Here is a 16,031-nt window from a genome sequence, read left to right on the forward strand (position 1 = left end):
TGGACAGTGAGGAGATGCAGAAAACCATTTGAGAGTGACCCACATTCATGATACATTCCTTGCTAGGGTGGTGACTGCAGGTGGGGAAACAGCAAGCAGGAATGGTCACCTGGATGTGGGGGGTTGCAGCTCTTCTTGAGGAAAAGCATGTTTCACATCAAACCCTGGGAGGTGGTGGCTGTCACAAAGCTGTCCTCAGCATGACCAGTAACTTGACAGCCATGTCTGAAGCTAACAAACTGAGAAGGGGAGGAAGGAGCAAGGCACAGACACTCTCTTGCTCCACGAGTTCTAGAAGTAGTCTGTGCCATCATCCATCACTCACAGTCAACAGAGGTCCAGAGCTCCATGAAACGGGATCTGAGCAGGGAAAGTGCTGAATGAAAGTGAAACAATGTCCACCACACCTATGGACCCACAGAGAACAGAGATTACTTCGAGGGAGAACTACCAATGTCCCTGTTTCCATTGCCAAGTCCTGTGAGGCACATGATGCCCTGAGATCTTCACCAAGGCTCAACATGGCCCAGGGCTATGCCTCACCTGTAGGACTTGGGCCCAGGAGAGACCCTCATGCTGATGAACTTGGCAGGTCAAGGTGCAATACTCATTGGAAAGACCCAGCTTTTTCTCCTAAGGACAGAGGATGAAGAGGCATCCATTCCTCTTGAGAAGGGGTGACTCCTCCTTTAGGTGAGTGAACAAAAATGCTGAGATTTCCATGGCTTCCAAGGAGATCTCAGAGTACTGAGAATTCTTGCCCCTAGAAAAACCTATAGATTTAGGCGGCAGAGACTCACATTCCAGTCACAGGAAGGAAGATCTAGACCATCAAATTGACCTCAGACTGATATTTTCGTCTCACTCACTCTAATTAATCAAATGTCCACAAGGTATAAACAAGCAGAACCCATGTAGCAGATGCTTCGTTGTCTGGGCTATTTAAATAGATGGCGGTACAGAGCCCAGACTTTCCTCGGCCCCATCTAAGTGACGATCCACTGGCTAGAGGGCAAACCAGCAACGCAGCTCACATTCTCAAACAGGGAGCTCCTCAGCAACGGCACCAGGTCTCTCCAACAAGATGTGATAAGGTCCACAAATGCACCAAGCACATCTTATTCTTGTGGCTCTATTAGGAAGACAATGATGCATCAGACAAGAGACCAGCCCTCTGGGAGCTTACATTTTAGTAGGAAATAGAAAACAGCTATATACATAACCTTAAAAAGTGGAAAAAGATACATGTCATAAAGGGGAGCGATAAGTTATTTCCAGCTTAGATAGGAAAGATCGGGAAGAAATGGGGATATCCTTTGAACAACTAATGGGTATCCAGGGATGGACTGGATATGCTGGGGATACCCTGAAAAATATAACTCACTTGCTGCCCTTTCAGGGGTGTAATGCACCCAACAGACAACTCACTACAATAGCCCTGATGTAGAAGACCAAGAATGGATATGTGTGCAAAGTGTCTAAGGGACGAGAAAGAGGAGATCCTTTGCAAAAGTGAAGATGAATTCACTAGAGGTGTTATCTGAGCTGGCTATTGAAAGGTGAGCCCACATTTCATCAAGCAGAAAAGAGAATTCCAGGGAGCAGGCACTATATCTCCTTAAGGGCTCTTTTTTTTTTTTTTTTTTTGTCAGCAACCTTGATTCTTGAGGGTCCAGCAGTGCCTCAAACATCATGGGCACTCACTCAATCAAGGTTACCGAACGAGTCAGAGAATTCAGGACATGGATGGACAGAATATCCTTTGGGTGTAAAACTATAATCAGAGGAGTCACTGTCAGATCCTTGTTTCTGAAAAATGTTTCCAGTGGTCTAGAGAGTGGGAGTGAGCTGGCCCCACCAGGGAGAAGCTAGAATGGCCATGTAGGAGAATGCTGTACATGGCCTGAAGGGCAGGGAAGCCTGGGATGTGCAGAGATCATCATAGGAAGCAGTTTCCAGAAACTTTTTAGACACTAATAATAGGGATTTGTTTACCAAAAAGACACTTTTAAAAGCAGGTTTTTTTTTAAAGGCAATGCCTCTTAAAAGGCTTATTTTCTAGAAATAAAGAGCTTTTAATAACATGTACTAATGATTTTAAAATAAGCCACATATAAAACCAAAAGACTTTGATACAACTAAACAAGGTCAGTGGCTACCCATTTGAGGAATCCTGGCAACTTTGTAAATATCAACTCAGTCTGGGGGCTGGGCCCCAGTGACAAATGCATTTTCCAATTTCAGGGAGAATGAGATAAGACAGCTCCAAGGTTGTGCAAGGATACAAAATCACAGAGTACATACGCTAGAGGTTTTAAACACTTTTTTTTTAAAGCAGCAGAAGCCTTTCCTTAAAATCATAGGTAATAACGAGCATCAGATATAAAATAAGAATGCTTGTTCGAGGTGGCCTAGTAGGGGCTGGGGGACCCCAGGGTGCATTATTTTCTGTCCCCTTCTCACCCCTGGAGGCAGCCCACAAAGGCCCTGAATGAATCCACCCCAGAGTCTCCTGGGACACGAAGTACTCTCCCCAAGTCAGGGAGACTTCCCAACTGGCCCAGCTTTCCCACCGGAGACCCGCGTCCTCAGAATGACAAGATGTACCCCAAAGGCATCCGGATTGGACTTCCTGCTGCTTACTGTAGAACCACCAGTGGGTTTGGAAATTATGAATCATGGGCCACAAAGAAAAACGCCCCAAATTCATCCACACGTGGGAAAAGTGAGAGTAGCACAAGGCTGGTTCCTCTTGATGAGTCCCGGAGCTGGGATTTTTGCAGATGAGAAACTGAAGGCCCTGCGGGTAGCACCTTGCCCAGGCACACACCCACGTGGGGGAAGACAGCGGCAGAGCCACATCTGAAGGCTCCCGAGGTTTCTATGTGACTCTGGGGCACAATGGCGGTGTACGCCCGTGTCCCTTATGGAGCTGCAGCTTTCAAGGGAAAAAGTGCAATTGGGTACATCCCATATCTAGCCACTCCGGTAAATGCACGCAATGCAATGCAGTGTGGGGAAAATCCAAGGACATTTTGTTCTTCAGCAGAGACTGACAAGCTTGTTTAGTAGCAGCAATTCACAGTCCACCAGAAAATGCTGAATCTCACTTACAGACATAGTGAAATTCGGGCAAAGACAGCCAAATAGCACTGAAAGCTATTTTAGACATGCATATTTTAATAACATAAGTCTTTATTTTTCTTAACAAAAGAGCCCCACCACGTTACCTGTTACAACGGAGGCCCTATGAGAGAGTTTATAATCCCCATTTCAGAGATGGAGAAACTGACAAGGGCAGGCTTCCAGAGCCGCATCTTCCTTTGTGTGTGCAGCTCACACAAAGAGCTTCCAGAGTCAGCAAAATGCAGCCTCTGGGTGCCCAGGGAAGGCGGTTCAGAGTCATTAAAAATCAGTCCTGTCCCATCCCAAAAGGACATCTGGATAAATATGCACTGGGGAGACATGACTAGCAGGCTTACCTGAGGAATTTAATCCAAGGTTGCTTTAAATTCACAGTACTTCTGCCCTGGTCTGCGGTTTCCCTACTGATGGAGTGGCAATTCTATAAGCACTTCACAGGAGAATTTACCTTTCATGTCTTTCTCGCAAACCCTTTCCAGGAAATAAAAATTAAAGCCGCTAACTGTATAAACCACCCCATCTAAACAGTCTTTCCCCATTCTTTCTGATTTTCTTCTCCCAATCCTTTTCTAAATGGATTTCACACTCTAAAGATTGCCAGGCTGACATCCTTAGGGACCAGTCCCATCCATTTATGTGCAGGATCCAGAGAAGATGCTCGTCCCCTCCGCACACAGACTCCACGCAAATGGAGAGGAGGGCGGGAGTGGGGAGATAGCAAGGAAGATGGCAGGGTTACCAGAACCCAGGGGCTCTCCTGCTGAAAAGCACTGCCCACTGTAAGAGCAACTCTACTCCTGAACTGGCTTATTGGCAAGGCTTCTTTGAAATAGCAGGGAACTATTTTCTAAAAGATATGGATTTGAATATGCAGCAACCTCTTGCATACTTGCATTGAATGCAGTGGAGTGAGAAAGAAGCTCATGAAAAACTCCAAACTTTTTCTGGCTCAGAGGTTTCTTCCAAACCCCTTAACGTAAGAGTATTGGCCGCTGCAATTTGGTCCTGGCCCACCCCTTCAACCCCACCTTCTCCTCTTCCCCCTTCCCCCAACATCCTCCATCCCAGCTGCACCCTTCCTGGTGCTTTCCTTTGTCCTAAAATGCCCTTCTCCAGACCACCACCCCCTCACCTGATTTGAAAGCCCAGCTCCTCTTTGGCAAAGCCTTTCCTGACACACACTAGCAGGTCTGTTTTCCCTCTAGGGAACCACACACCTCACGTGTCCCTCTAGTTGAGCTCCCATTCACCATGGACAATTACTTATGGAGAGCCAGCTCTCTCCACCAGGCAGTGAGTTTCTTGACAGCACAGGCAATGTATAATTTATCTTTGCATGGTCCGGAAACTATGGAAGTAAACAGCCAGACACACAGCACGTAGTCAAAAAACGTACGTTGAAAACAAAAAAAAGGAGAATGCACTCATAGTTTGACTCAGCAAAATAAACCATTTGAACGGCACAGTCGGATGTGTGAAGAGTTCACTGTAATAGCAAGAAACTGGCAACAATCTAAACAGCCCTCAATAGGATAAAGTGTAAATAATATGCCCACATTAGGGAAGACTCTGCAATCACTGATAAAGAGTCTACTGATAGAGGCAGGTCTGTATGTACTCACATGGCCGAAGGGAAATGGAATAGCAGGTGAAAAATAATGGAAAAAATAAACAAGGAATTCTTAGCTGTAATTACCAAGGGGTGATAGTGGGGAAATCAGAGGTTGATTTTCATTTTTTCACCTTACGCATTTTCTTAAATGTTTGAATTTTTATAAAGATGCGTTATGTTTGGAATTTTTTAAATGGATAATTTTTGAAAAATTTTAAAAAGAATTTCAAAATTTAAGTTGATTTTTTAAATTGAAATATAGTTGATGTATAATTTGTGTTAGTTTCTAGTGTACAACAAAGTGGTTCACTTATATATATTCTTTTCCATATTCTTTTCCATTATGCTTCATTACAGGATACTGAGTATAGTTCCCTGGGCTATACAGTAAGACCTTGTTGTTTATCCATTCTGTAAGTGGAATTTAATAGAAGTATCCAGGTTAACAATCCTTGCAATTAAGTCCATCGCATAAATGAAACACTTTATCATGGACCCATCAAGTTCCTTAAAACGTAAAGACAAATAAAATAATGAAACCATGTTGTGGGCGCTCAGGACATTTTCCACAGTGCTCTCAGCTCAGCTTCTCTCTGGCACAAACAATGCTTTGGAAAACTAGCCCCTGCTAGCCTGATATGCAGATTTATTCAACTCAACAGATATTTGCTGGGCACTTCCCATGTAGAAGGCACATGTGCACGGCAAGGGGTGCAAAAGAAAAAGTGAGCGATACAGGGCCCAGCGTCTCAAGGCTCCTCCTCTACCAGGAGAGACCAACACCAGGCCTTTCAAACAAGGCAGAATATGAGAATTACACCAAGGAGAAAGCGAACAGGAGGGGGAATGGTTCTAACAGGAAGACGCTGGAAGATCCTGGGAAAGAGCGAGATAGGATCAGGGCCCAGAAAGACAGGTCAGACTGACCAGCAAGAGACGGGTAAATTAGAGAGGTGTCTGCCTTGTCCTGCTGCCTTGCAGTCCTGGAACTTCGGACTTCCAGCTCAATATCCCTACTTTAAAAGACTTTCTGCATGCAAATTAAACGCAAGGCGTTGCCACATACCTGAAATATAATCCACACCCTCTCCCCCAAATTACCAGGCCCATGTGTCCCCAGCTTGCTTCCTTCTCTGACCTCAGTTCCAGCTTCCCCCTCTTCCCCACCCTGAGTGCGGCCACCCTGCTCCCCAAGCTCATCCAGCCTCCAGGACTTTCCACTGCTGCTTCCCCTCTGCCTGGAGGATAAACACCATCAGAGCAGGGCCTCTGTCTTGTTGACAATTTTATCCTCAGTGCCTAGCACACAGTAGGAGCTCAAGAAGCATCTCCGGAATGAATGGATAAAAATGAAGTTCTAAACTAGAGTAGAAAAGGACTGACAAACGTAGAAGCTTTCCTTATATAGCTCACCTGGATGTATATATTGTTTCATTTTAAATAGCTCTATCTGGGCTATAAATCACTTCACCTGCCCTAAACCACAAGGAATTGTAACAAATATTAAGCCTGATACACTATTAGCTTTCATTCACAGGGTACCGTTGTAGCTCTTGAATACAGGATCATCTCAGTTTGCCCCTGCATTTTAATTCTTACTTCACAATTTAGAAAACTGATACTCAAGGTAAACAACCTTCTGAGCTATCAGAGTCAGTCACTGTAGGAATTAAGCTTCAAACGCGAGTCCTGTGCCTGGTTTAAATCCTATTTGCTTCTACTAAACCCCAGCTGATATGTTGGGCTTGGAAGAGAATTACTACTCCTATGCTTGATACCAAGCCCGTGAGGGCCTCTAGTCTCTGATTATCTAGAAAGACCATCAGCGAAATGTATCAACAAGCGAATGTGGTAAAATTGGAGGAAAACCTCCCTCCCAGTACAGTCAGGAAATACTAAGCAAGTTTTGAAAATTACTCCTCATTTGCGTTGCTTTAAAGTAAACATAACTCCTCTTGATTACTGTTCCTGGAATGTCTAAACTTTTTAAAATAATAAAAGTATCACTTAGGAGCAACTGTTATTTTAACTGTGAATTAAGATGATAATTCTTTTGTTTAAAATGCAATCACGTGTTCTACCAAATGAACCCTTCCAAAGGTGCAGTGCTATAATTCCCTTGCAGGCTATGTATGCGTCAGTGAAATCTGTCATTTGCAAATTAGGTTAGTTTATAGCAGAAAATGAAAAGTCATCATCAGACGGATCAAGAAATGGGGCCATTCTTTACCTAGAAGGGGCAATTAGATGAAACATCTGTGGGTAAAATTTATCTTTCATACATTGTCGATTTTAAAAAGGTATGAAAGAATCATTCTAAAAATCTCAAGAACACACCTAATTATGGTGCACCCCACTGACAATTCCTACCTGCCTATTTACTCATATAAGTACCTCACACTAACTGACCCGCACCACTGGAGCTCCTCTGCCTAGTTACTCAGATTGGAGTAGGCAGACATTTCTTGAATGAGAGGCCACACCTTAAGGATATGGAATTCCACGATGTGCTTCTGGTTCCCAACTTGCCTGCACAGGCAGATTTGGGCAAATTCATTTTGCATCAATCTATCTACATATACAGGAAATATGCCTTCTTCTTGGCTTGCACATACTCACCGCTCATTAAATGTTTGCAGAATGAACAAATTTAATAGGTAATAACTGCTTAAATTTATCTACAGGGAAGAGCAACCTGCTATAGTGTATTCATTCAATTATCTCCAAAAGGACAGTCTATCTTGTCTTCCTCCGCCGCAGGAGAGGGGACGGCTTTCTTGGAACATTACCTCCCTTGTTTAATTTTCTAGATAGATTAGGGAAGATTCAAGGAGAATGAGGGACGTGGGCTCATACTTCACAGGCATATTCTTAATAATTCTCGGATATGAGGCTGTTGCTAATCAGACACATGTTGGTTGCTATTTATTAAAATGTTACTACTTCAAAACTAAAACACACACACACCCTGCCAAAAGAAAAAAAAATCCAAAAAACTTATTTTCATCAAGTTTGTATACCGTGTTCAGATCTCTTTTTATTTCCAGCAAGTTCAATTCATTCCATTTTTAGTGGCAATTCCTTTAGGAAACACTCTTAAAACCTGTGTTTTGAGAAATGAAGTTAATGGGCCAGAACTGGTTTATCCTGAAAGACTCATCAAGTCAGGAAAAGAAATTCAAACCCTTCTACCCTTAGGTGAAGGGAACCCATTTGTGGGATACTCTCGGAGTAACTACCTAAAGGTCATTTTCTAGAGTTAGTGAAGAGAGTTCTAGAAATGGTCGACTTGGAGTCAGTATTATTATTTCTTGTCATACATAATTTATAAAGGAGGAAATATGTTTAATATACTCAATCCAATAATATAATGTGCTCAATCACCCTAAATCACAGGCATAATTCAAAAGAGCCAGAAGTCACCCCTTTCCTCTCCCCACCACACCTAGTTATGAGTGGTCAATTTTTACACGTCTCGCAATAGGAAATAGCATTTTGAAAAGCTGGTGGAACTGGGGTTCCACGTGAAAGCAGCAGAATGGCTTGCCCTTCTCCGTGGCAGGGCCACCAGTATCGAGAGCGGATGTTTGCTTGGGGTGAGAGTCTCCACTCTATGGCACGCGACTGCTCTCTCCCGCTCTGGTTCTCAATTATTCCTTATCAGCCACCACATTATCTCTCACCAACACGTGCCCTCATGTTACAATTAGATAGATCACAGCTTATCTTACACTCCTTACAGTTTAGATTAGTATCTGTCTGTTGAGATTTGGGAATGGTTAATCACTTTCCTGGTACATTGATTCTTACCAGCTTTAATTTCAGAAATTATACTTAATAACCTACCTGGAAGACCAGCACAAGAGACTGCACTCAGGCCACCTTGTCTGTAACTTTACTAGAACACTTCTACTGTGTGGAATATTAGCTTACTGTAAGACTGTCACTTCCATCAGAATCCCCTTGAAAAAGGAAATATGCCTTCTTCTTGGCTTGTACATACTCACCACTCATTAAATGTTTGTAGAACGAACAAACAGGTAATAGCTGCTTAAATTTATCTACATTGAAGCACCAAGAGGGACTGAGCAACCTGCTACAGTGTATTCAATCATTCATTCTTTCATGTAATCAATATTGAAAGTGCACAGGAGACATTGAGATGAATGAAACAGGTATGGCCCCTGCTCTTAGGATGCTGACAGTTAATGGAGAAGAAAGACACTGAACGAACGATCGCACAAATGATACCCAATTGCAAACTGTGACAAAACACATGAAGGAAAAATAAGGGCATATAGGGGTAGGAAGAAACTATGAGACACTGAGGAAAGGACAGTATTTATTCTGAGACTGGAAGGTGAGTAGGTTTGCAGCAGGGGGAGAGAGGAGGGAGAATGGAGAAAGATTAAGCTTTCTAAGCATTGGGAACAACACGTGCAAAGGCCCTGAGGTGGAAAAAGCTTGACGCATTCAAGAAACTGATAGGTCAATGTGACTAGAATTTAGCAAGAGAAAGGTGAAGCAGGAGTGACTGTGAAAATCTATTCCCCCCCCTCCTTTTTCCTGAGTAAATATCCTTCCTTTGAAATTACAAAACAAAATCCATGCAAGGCTTTTGTAAACCTCTTGAAGGGTTTTAAATTTTGTCCTCAGGTTAAAAGAAAGCCTTCCAAGCAGGAGAGGAACAGAACCAGACCTGCATTTCAAAAAGAACACTCTCCCTGCTCTGTCTTGGTGGAGGGAAAGGTGGGGAGTCTCCAACAAGTGGGAGACTGGCCTGAGGGCCCTGGAAGAGCAGAGCGGGGATGGTAGGTGAGTTTGGTATGAATGTTGGAAGTTAACTTTCAAGGTCCTGGGGGATGGATTCGATATGGGGGTGAAGTAGACAGGGTGTGTCTGTGGGTTTATTCATTCTCAAAGCTAACCTAGACCTCCAGGGCCAACGGCAGTAGGCCCAAGCCCCAAACCATCCTCCAAGCGCACGCCTGGGATACGTTTGTTGGAATGCACGGTAGCAAAGCCCCAGGTTGTCCCCCTGGATCCTAGTTCTGCACAAGCTCCACGTACATTTCTCCCAGCCCTCATCACAAGGTCCCACACCCTGGTCCAGGTCCTGGTCCCACAGAAGAAAGTGGTTGGGCTCATCCTTGCCAACAGTTGCCTTGGGGTTTCCACGAAAGGAGCCCCTTCCTCAGCCCTACCAACTTGACATGCTCAGGGCTGCCCATGACTGACTACACAATGTCACAGGGACAGTGAAACCTAATCTCTCCTCTTCCTTGAGTGGCCTGTAAACATCCTTCCTTTAAAATAAAATAAAAGCCCTGCTTCCCACTGTGAGCTCTGGCCTTGGCTGCCCACACGGTCAGGGCCACAGCGGAGGACCTCTGGCCTCCCAAGCTTTTAGTGGCTGCTCTGTATTCCTTCTGCTCCATTCCCCTGACATCCAAGCCTCTTCTTAAAACATCCTTTGATATCCAGTTTCCCTTTTACATGGCCCCTACCGTCAAGAGCACGGTTTTGTTTTCTTGCTGGGGGACGGGTCCAAATTCTTCTGCTGTGCACCCACCACTTCCTGGTTGTGCCCCTGCATCCCCATGCCCCACTGCTTCATCCTTACAATCCCCCAAGCTGCTCTTCTCCAGCACCACCTCCTACTCTGAAAGATGCCCCCACCTTTTCTTCTGTGAATATCAAACAGTCCTCTCTCAACATTTCCTTGCTTGACTACTCTTTTCCCTCCGTGACGGTATTTTACAAAATCAGATTCCTTCAGTTAAAAAACTGGGTGCTTTCCTAAGAGGGACCACCAGATACTTCTCAAAGCCCCAGCGAGACGACCCCCGCCCCCAATTTCTCAATCTCAGAATCAATGTGATCTCTGACTTGTAATGTCTCTTAATTTTGAACGTCCAGTGGGGTTCAAGGTAGACAAAAATTATTGAGTGCCTACTATATGCTTGGCAGAAAGATATCTATATAAGAGATGGTTCTATTCAAACACCCTCACATCCTCCTCGCCCCTAACTTCTTGCGCTGATTTTAGGTGGATAACTGGAGACAGGTCTAGAGTGGGAGGGCGAGGAGGATTAAGAAGTGTGCTGGCTATAACCAAGGGAAGGCACAGCGGAACATGCGCTTCAGTCCCCTTGGGGGCAGGGCCGAGTCACTGGGCAGGGAGGACTGGCACTGAGCATCAGGGGGCATTGAGTGGGGAGCCAGAATCATGACTGCATGGGTCATCAGCTGCCTGATCACTGAGAGTTAACTGGATGTGAACTTGGCCGTGGGGGAGGGGAGGGGCCCTTTGTGCCCACCCCACCCCCACCCTAGTAAATTGAAGGCTGAGAGAGTAATGACTTCCCCTCACATTATGTCAACCATAGGTTGAGGGCTTTCTCCAAGCCCTCACAGGGCAGCTGGGACACTCAGAAACAGAGTCCTCCCCCATATCCAGCTGACTCTGCAACACAAACACCACCACAGATACCAGGACTACAAAAAGGACCACCAAGGCACTAACCCATACCTTCCTGGGTGTCCGGCTCTGTCCCCCCTAAAGAGACTGTGTGCCACTGCAGGGAGAGCTCACAGACCCCAAGGCAGTGGGCACAGACAGCTCAGGGATCGATTCTAATTCCCACGGCATTCACACTGTCCTGGCAACTCACCCCCCGCCCCCGAACAGATCCCAGACACTGTGGCCAGCAAAGAACTGGACAAAGGCAACACCAAGATCATTTGCATGCTGGGGAGAGGCCATCCCCCATCCCAGCCATTTACACAGGCAGAATGTGCCCTCAGACTTGGACCTGAAAAAGCCCTCTGCAAGCACCACAAGTTTTATGGAACCAAAGGGGAACAATAACAACTTCACTGAATCAGAGGAAAGAAAAGAGAATTTCTTCCCCTCCCATGTTGTTCACACTACGCCAGTTACAACATAATTCACCAAGTTGTTTAATTTCCTTAAAACTCTGAACACCCAGAGTTCATAAAAGTGAATTCTGTGCTGGAAGGAAGATGCATCTCAGATGAACAAGGCTGCATTTGGGAAGGTGGGAAAAGCCACACCTGTTCTCATTCCCCCCACCCCCGCACTCTTTCTCACCAGTTACCTGTCACCTTCCTGCACTTCTCCACTGCAAAACCGGCATTCCTCTCACAGTTGGCTATGCACAAAATATCCTTCTGTTCTAGTCACATCAAAGCACCTTCACGCTAGGCAGACAGGTCATAGAGGGAATGCAGAAAATTAACAAACCCATCTCAGTTATTTCTATTAAAATTAGCCCCTCAGCCTGTAGGCTCTGTCAGCTTCCATAGAACACAAACTCTGACAAGTCTGTTGAAAACTCTTAACCTTTCCAGGTTGTGTCAACAGCTTGCAAACACAACAGGAGGATGGCGCCTCAGCGTTCAGCCTTCTCTTTGGAAACAGGAAGTATCGGGGCCCAGTCACTAGCAGCTTTCACCTTTATCTTCATCCTCCATCTCCTTGCTCATCACCCACTGCCACCTTGGGAGCATATAACCACCTTACTGCATAGAGACTGACGCCTTCCAATTGTCTGTAGGATTCTGACAAAACTTAGGTCTTATTTACCACTCCATCCATATCTTACCCCACTCTCCTCTTCATCATACTCGGCCCCCACAGAAGGCTGCCTCCTCAATTCTTCAAATAGGTCAAGTTCCATCTGCCCCAGGGCCTTTGCATAGCCTAGTCCTCTGCATGGGGCCCTCTTCTCACTTACTTAACCCATTCTCATAGCTTTGGGTCTTAACTCAAAAGTCACTTCCTCAGACCAGGGAAGGCCTCACATTTACCCTCTCATAGCTCTTATACATTTATTTTAAAGCATGTTCCACAGCTGGAAACTATACATGGTATTTATAAGATTATTTAAATAAACTCTATCTTCCCCACCAGAATAAAAGTTCCACAAGAGCAGGAACAATGTACGATTTGCTCTAACACAGAACTTGGCACATAGTATGTGTTCAATAAGTTTTCTTTTTTTATTGGAGTATAATAGCTTTACGGTGTCGTGTTAGTTTCTGCTGTACAACGAAGTGAATCCGCTGTATATATCCCTATATCCCCTCCCTCTTGGACCTCCCTCCCCACGCCATCCCACCCATCCAGGTCATCACAGAGCACCGAGCTGAGCTCCCTGTGCGATACTGCAGGTTCCCACTAGCTTTCTATTTTACACATGATAGTGTATTTATGTCAAACCTCATCTCCCAATTCATCCCACCCTCCCCTCTCAACAAGTGTTTAATTCATTATTTTGTCATGTCATTCCTCTAGTTAAAAATTTTCCAGTAGCTCCCATGACATTTCATGAAGTCTGAAGTTTTTCGGAACCCTTTGTAATCTCACCAACTTGCAGGAATTCAAGATGATTTCTTATCAATCCCTTGAATGTACTTTCTTCTCCTACCAAGTTCATTACACCTCATCTGAATCAGTCTCTTCCCCCCACCCCCACCCCCGCCTATTCAAACCCAGTCAACCCATAAAAATGTATTACATAAAAACAGTTACATAGGAGGCAGTTTAACACAGTGGGAAGAGCGTCCCTCTGTACCAGAATTCTCGATTGAAATTCAGCCTTCGCTACTTACTTTTTGTGTGACCTTGGCCATGCCACTTCAATGCCCTGAACTTCTCTCTTATAAAACAGGACATGCCATATCCACAGGCCACTGTGAGAGATAAATGACATTTTTCAAGCACTCAGCACGTTTCCTGGCACATAGTAAATACTAGGTAACTATCAGCCCCCTTATACCATGTGAAGAAAACCCTTTCATTCTTTAGGTTAGACCATCATAAACCAAAGTCCATATGCCTAAAAGTAGACATACTGTAGAAGCAGCATGGGTCAAGTTCATACACAAAATCTGTTTCCAAGACAATCAAGGGTTACTTTCCCTAGCTGGCACAGAGACCCTCATCATAGGTATATGGGCTCATTTCCACGGGGGTCATGCAGATCCTAGAGGTAGGTGTGCTGTACGTGGTAGCAAAGCAATTCATGTCACAAAGATTTCTTTCCCAAAGTGCCCAGCAAAATCCTAGCTTCTATCAAGGCTCAGCGCACTTTGTTTTTGGCCATCTTGTTCATTGAGGAGTGTTCAGGCAGCATCTGCTCCATGCTCAACTCTAGCAGAGGCAGAAATACTCAACATGGGCCTTTCCCACAAGGCACCAACAGTGTAGCCAGACAGACAATTGCCTTGATCATGTGAGACAGTATGGAAATCAGGTCTAAGTGGGGTGGTATAGGCTACGCCCAAAGGAGAAAAGAAATCAAAAGGATAATTTATTCATTTCATAAGCGTCTGTTAAGTCCTATTAAACACCAGTCAATAATTTTTTTTATACTATATTATCCCACTGCTTCTACTTATGTATGTATGTATGTATGTATATACGTATGTTTGGCTGCTTTGGGTCTTCATTGCTGCGTGCGGGCTTTCTCTAGTTGCGGCGAGCGGGGGCTACTCTTCATTGTGGTGTGCGGGCTTCTCACTGCGGTGGCTTCTCTTGTTGCGGAGCATGGGCTCTAGGCTCATGGGCTTCAGCAGTTGTGGCATGCAGGCTCAGTAGTTGTGGCGCATGGGCTTAGTTGCTCCATGGCATGTGGGATCTTCCCAGACCAGGGCTCAAACCCGTGTCCCCTGCATTGGCAGGCAGATTCTTAACCACTGCGCAACCAGGGAAGTCCCCAGTCAATAGTTTAAAAAGAACGATACATGTCTGCTTTTCCACAGCTCAACTCTTACCAACTGTGACCCGCTTCCTGCCCATTCATCCAAATCCTGCTTACCCAGCAAGGCTTTGGTCAAATCACACTTCCCCCATGAAGCCTTCCTTAACCATTCTGGACCAGTTCCACCCTCCCCTATGCCCCACTTTTAAAAATTTTTTGTATTTTGAATATCAATTTTACTACTCACTTAATATCGTCAGGGCCTGTGCTATCAAACACAGTCATCTTTTATTCCGTAACTCTCATTTCACTATTTTTCAGTATATATTTTTCCCATCTGGTGATGAACTCTAGGAGGCCATGGGACCTTGATTCTTCTGCAGTGGATTTAAAACAAATGTGTTCTTTGTTTGAATCAAAGTTAAGTCTTCCTAAGAGCAACTAAAAGCAGAAAGATGGGGTAAGGATGGAAAATCACCTTTACGGAAAAGGAGCTCTGTGCCGGGTCCCTTCCTCAGACTCATTTAAGTCTTAATAATCCCAGAAGAAGGTACTGAGTCTTCCTGGAAGCCTTGCTCCCCTCCTACACACATCTTCTAAGCATGGTCACTGACAGCCAGCATCTGCCCACCTTGGCCCTGGCTACATTTATTTCTCAAGTGGGCGTGTATTTCACTGCTTCCAAAGTCGCTGAAGTAATTACTTGCCGTATCCAATGGGCTGGAATCACCTCTGCTCTGCTTGTTCCTAATACACCCATCAACCAAATCTAAACACACAGGAGACCCGGTGATAGAGCACGAGCTATTTCTGCATGACTGCCTATTTGAAAAAATTCACAAAGGCCTCCAAATGCAAGTAAGACCATAAGAATATAGAGGTTTAAAAATGGTAAGTGGCAGTTGCGCCAATATGTTCAGAACTACAGTTTTTTTTTTTTTTTTAAAGAAGTCCACTATTCTCCATTTCCCCAAAAGTTCTTTGTTCTTTTGCTCTAACAAAATAAATTATTCCTCACCTTGGGCAAGTTGGTAGGAACTTGAGAAAATTATATTAAATCAGACATCCTTGAGACCAAAATAGATTGGAACAGGGGTTCCCTTTGTTTAAAATAGTTCTTCAAACAGAAAGCAAAAGAGCTATAGGGAAGAAAAAAGTTGTCAAACACCCTCCAGCACTTTGGAAGCACCTAAGATCTACAAACTATTGATATGTTAATTAAGTTTGCTTTTATCTAACATAGGTGTTTGCTGGTCATGGTCCCATTACCCTGTGGCACTTTCGGCCTCTTGAATAAAATTTCATTTCATGAAAGTCATTAGAAAATGCTTCCTTTACTCTATTTCAGAGTGGCTTCCTCTCCCTTACTATCCTTTAGTGAGACTTCATCTTAGTTTGCTAATGTTATAAAGTTCATTACCCAAGCCCAGGGAGAACATACAATCCATAAGTTCATCCACCATCAGCCTTCTGGCCAGATCAGGAACTAACCATCTCAGGTAAGATAAGGAGAAAGTCATATTTTTCATCACTGAGTGATTAATAAT

The 16,031-nt window shown here is 44.4% G+C and overlaps 1 protein-coding gene across 1 annotated transcript in view; it reads right to left on the reverse strand.

Moving 5' to 3' along the window:
• The window catches only part of RORA (RAR related orphan receptor A), a 929,914-nt gene that overhangs the window by 597,023 nt on the left and 316,860 nt on the right, over positions 1-16,031 (reverse strand). Inside the window, exon 5 of the mRNA XM_073801103.1 lies at positions 13,394-13,474. Within this exon, the coding sequence (XP_073657204.1) occupies positions 13,394-13,474 (81 nt within the window). The remainder of the gene's footprint in view (positions 1-13,393; positions 13,475-16,031) is intronic.

The sequence above is a fragment of the Tursiops truncatus genome, chromosome 2 (assembly GCF_011762595.2).
Source record: "Tursiops truncatus isolate mTurTru1 chromosome 2, mTurTru1.mat.Y, whole genome shotgun sequence".
In the NCBI taxonomy this organism is placed as follows: Eukaryota; Metazoa; Chordata; class Mammalia; order Artiodactyla; family Delphinidae; genus Tursiops; species Tursiops truncatus.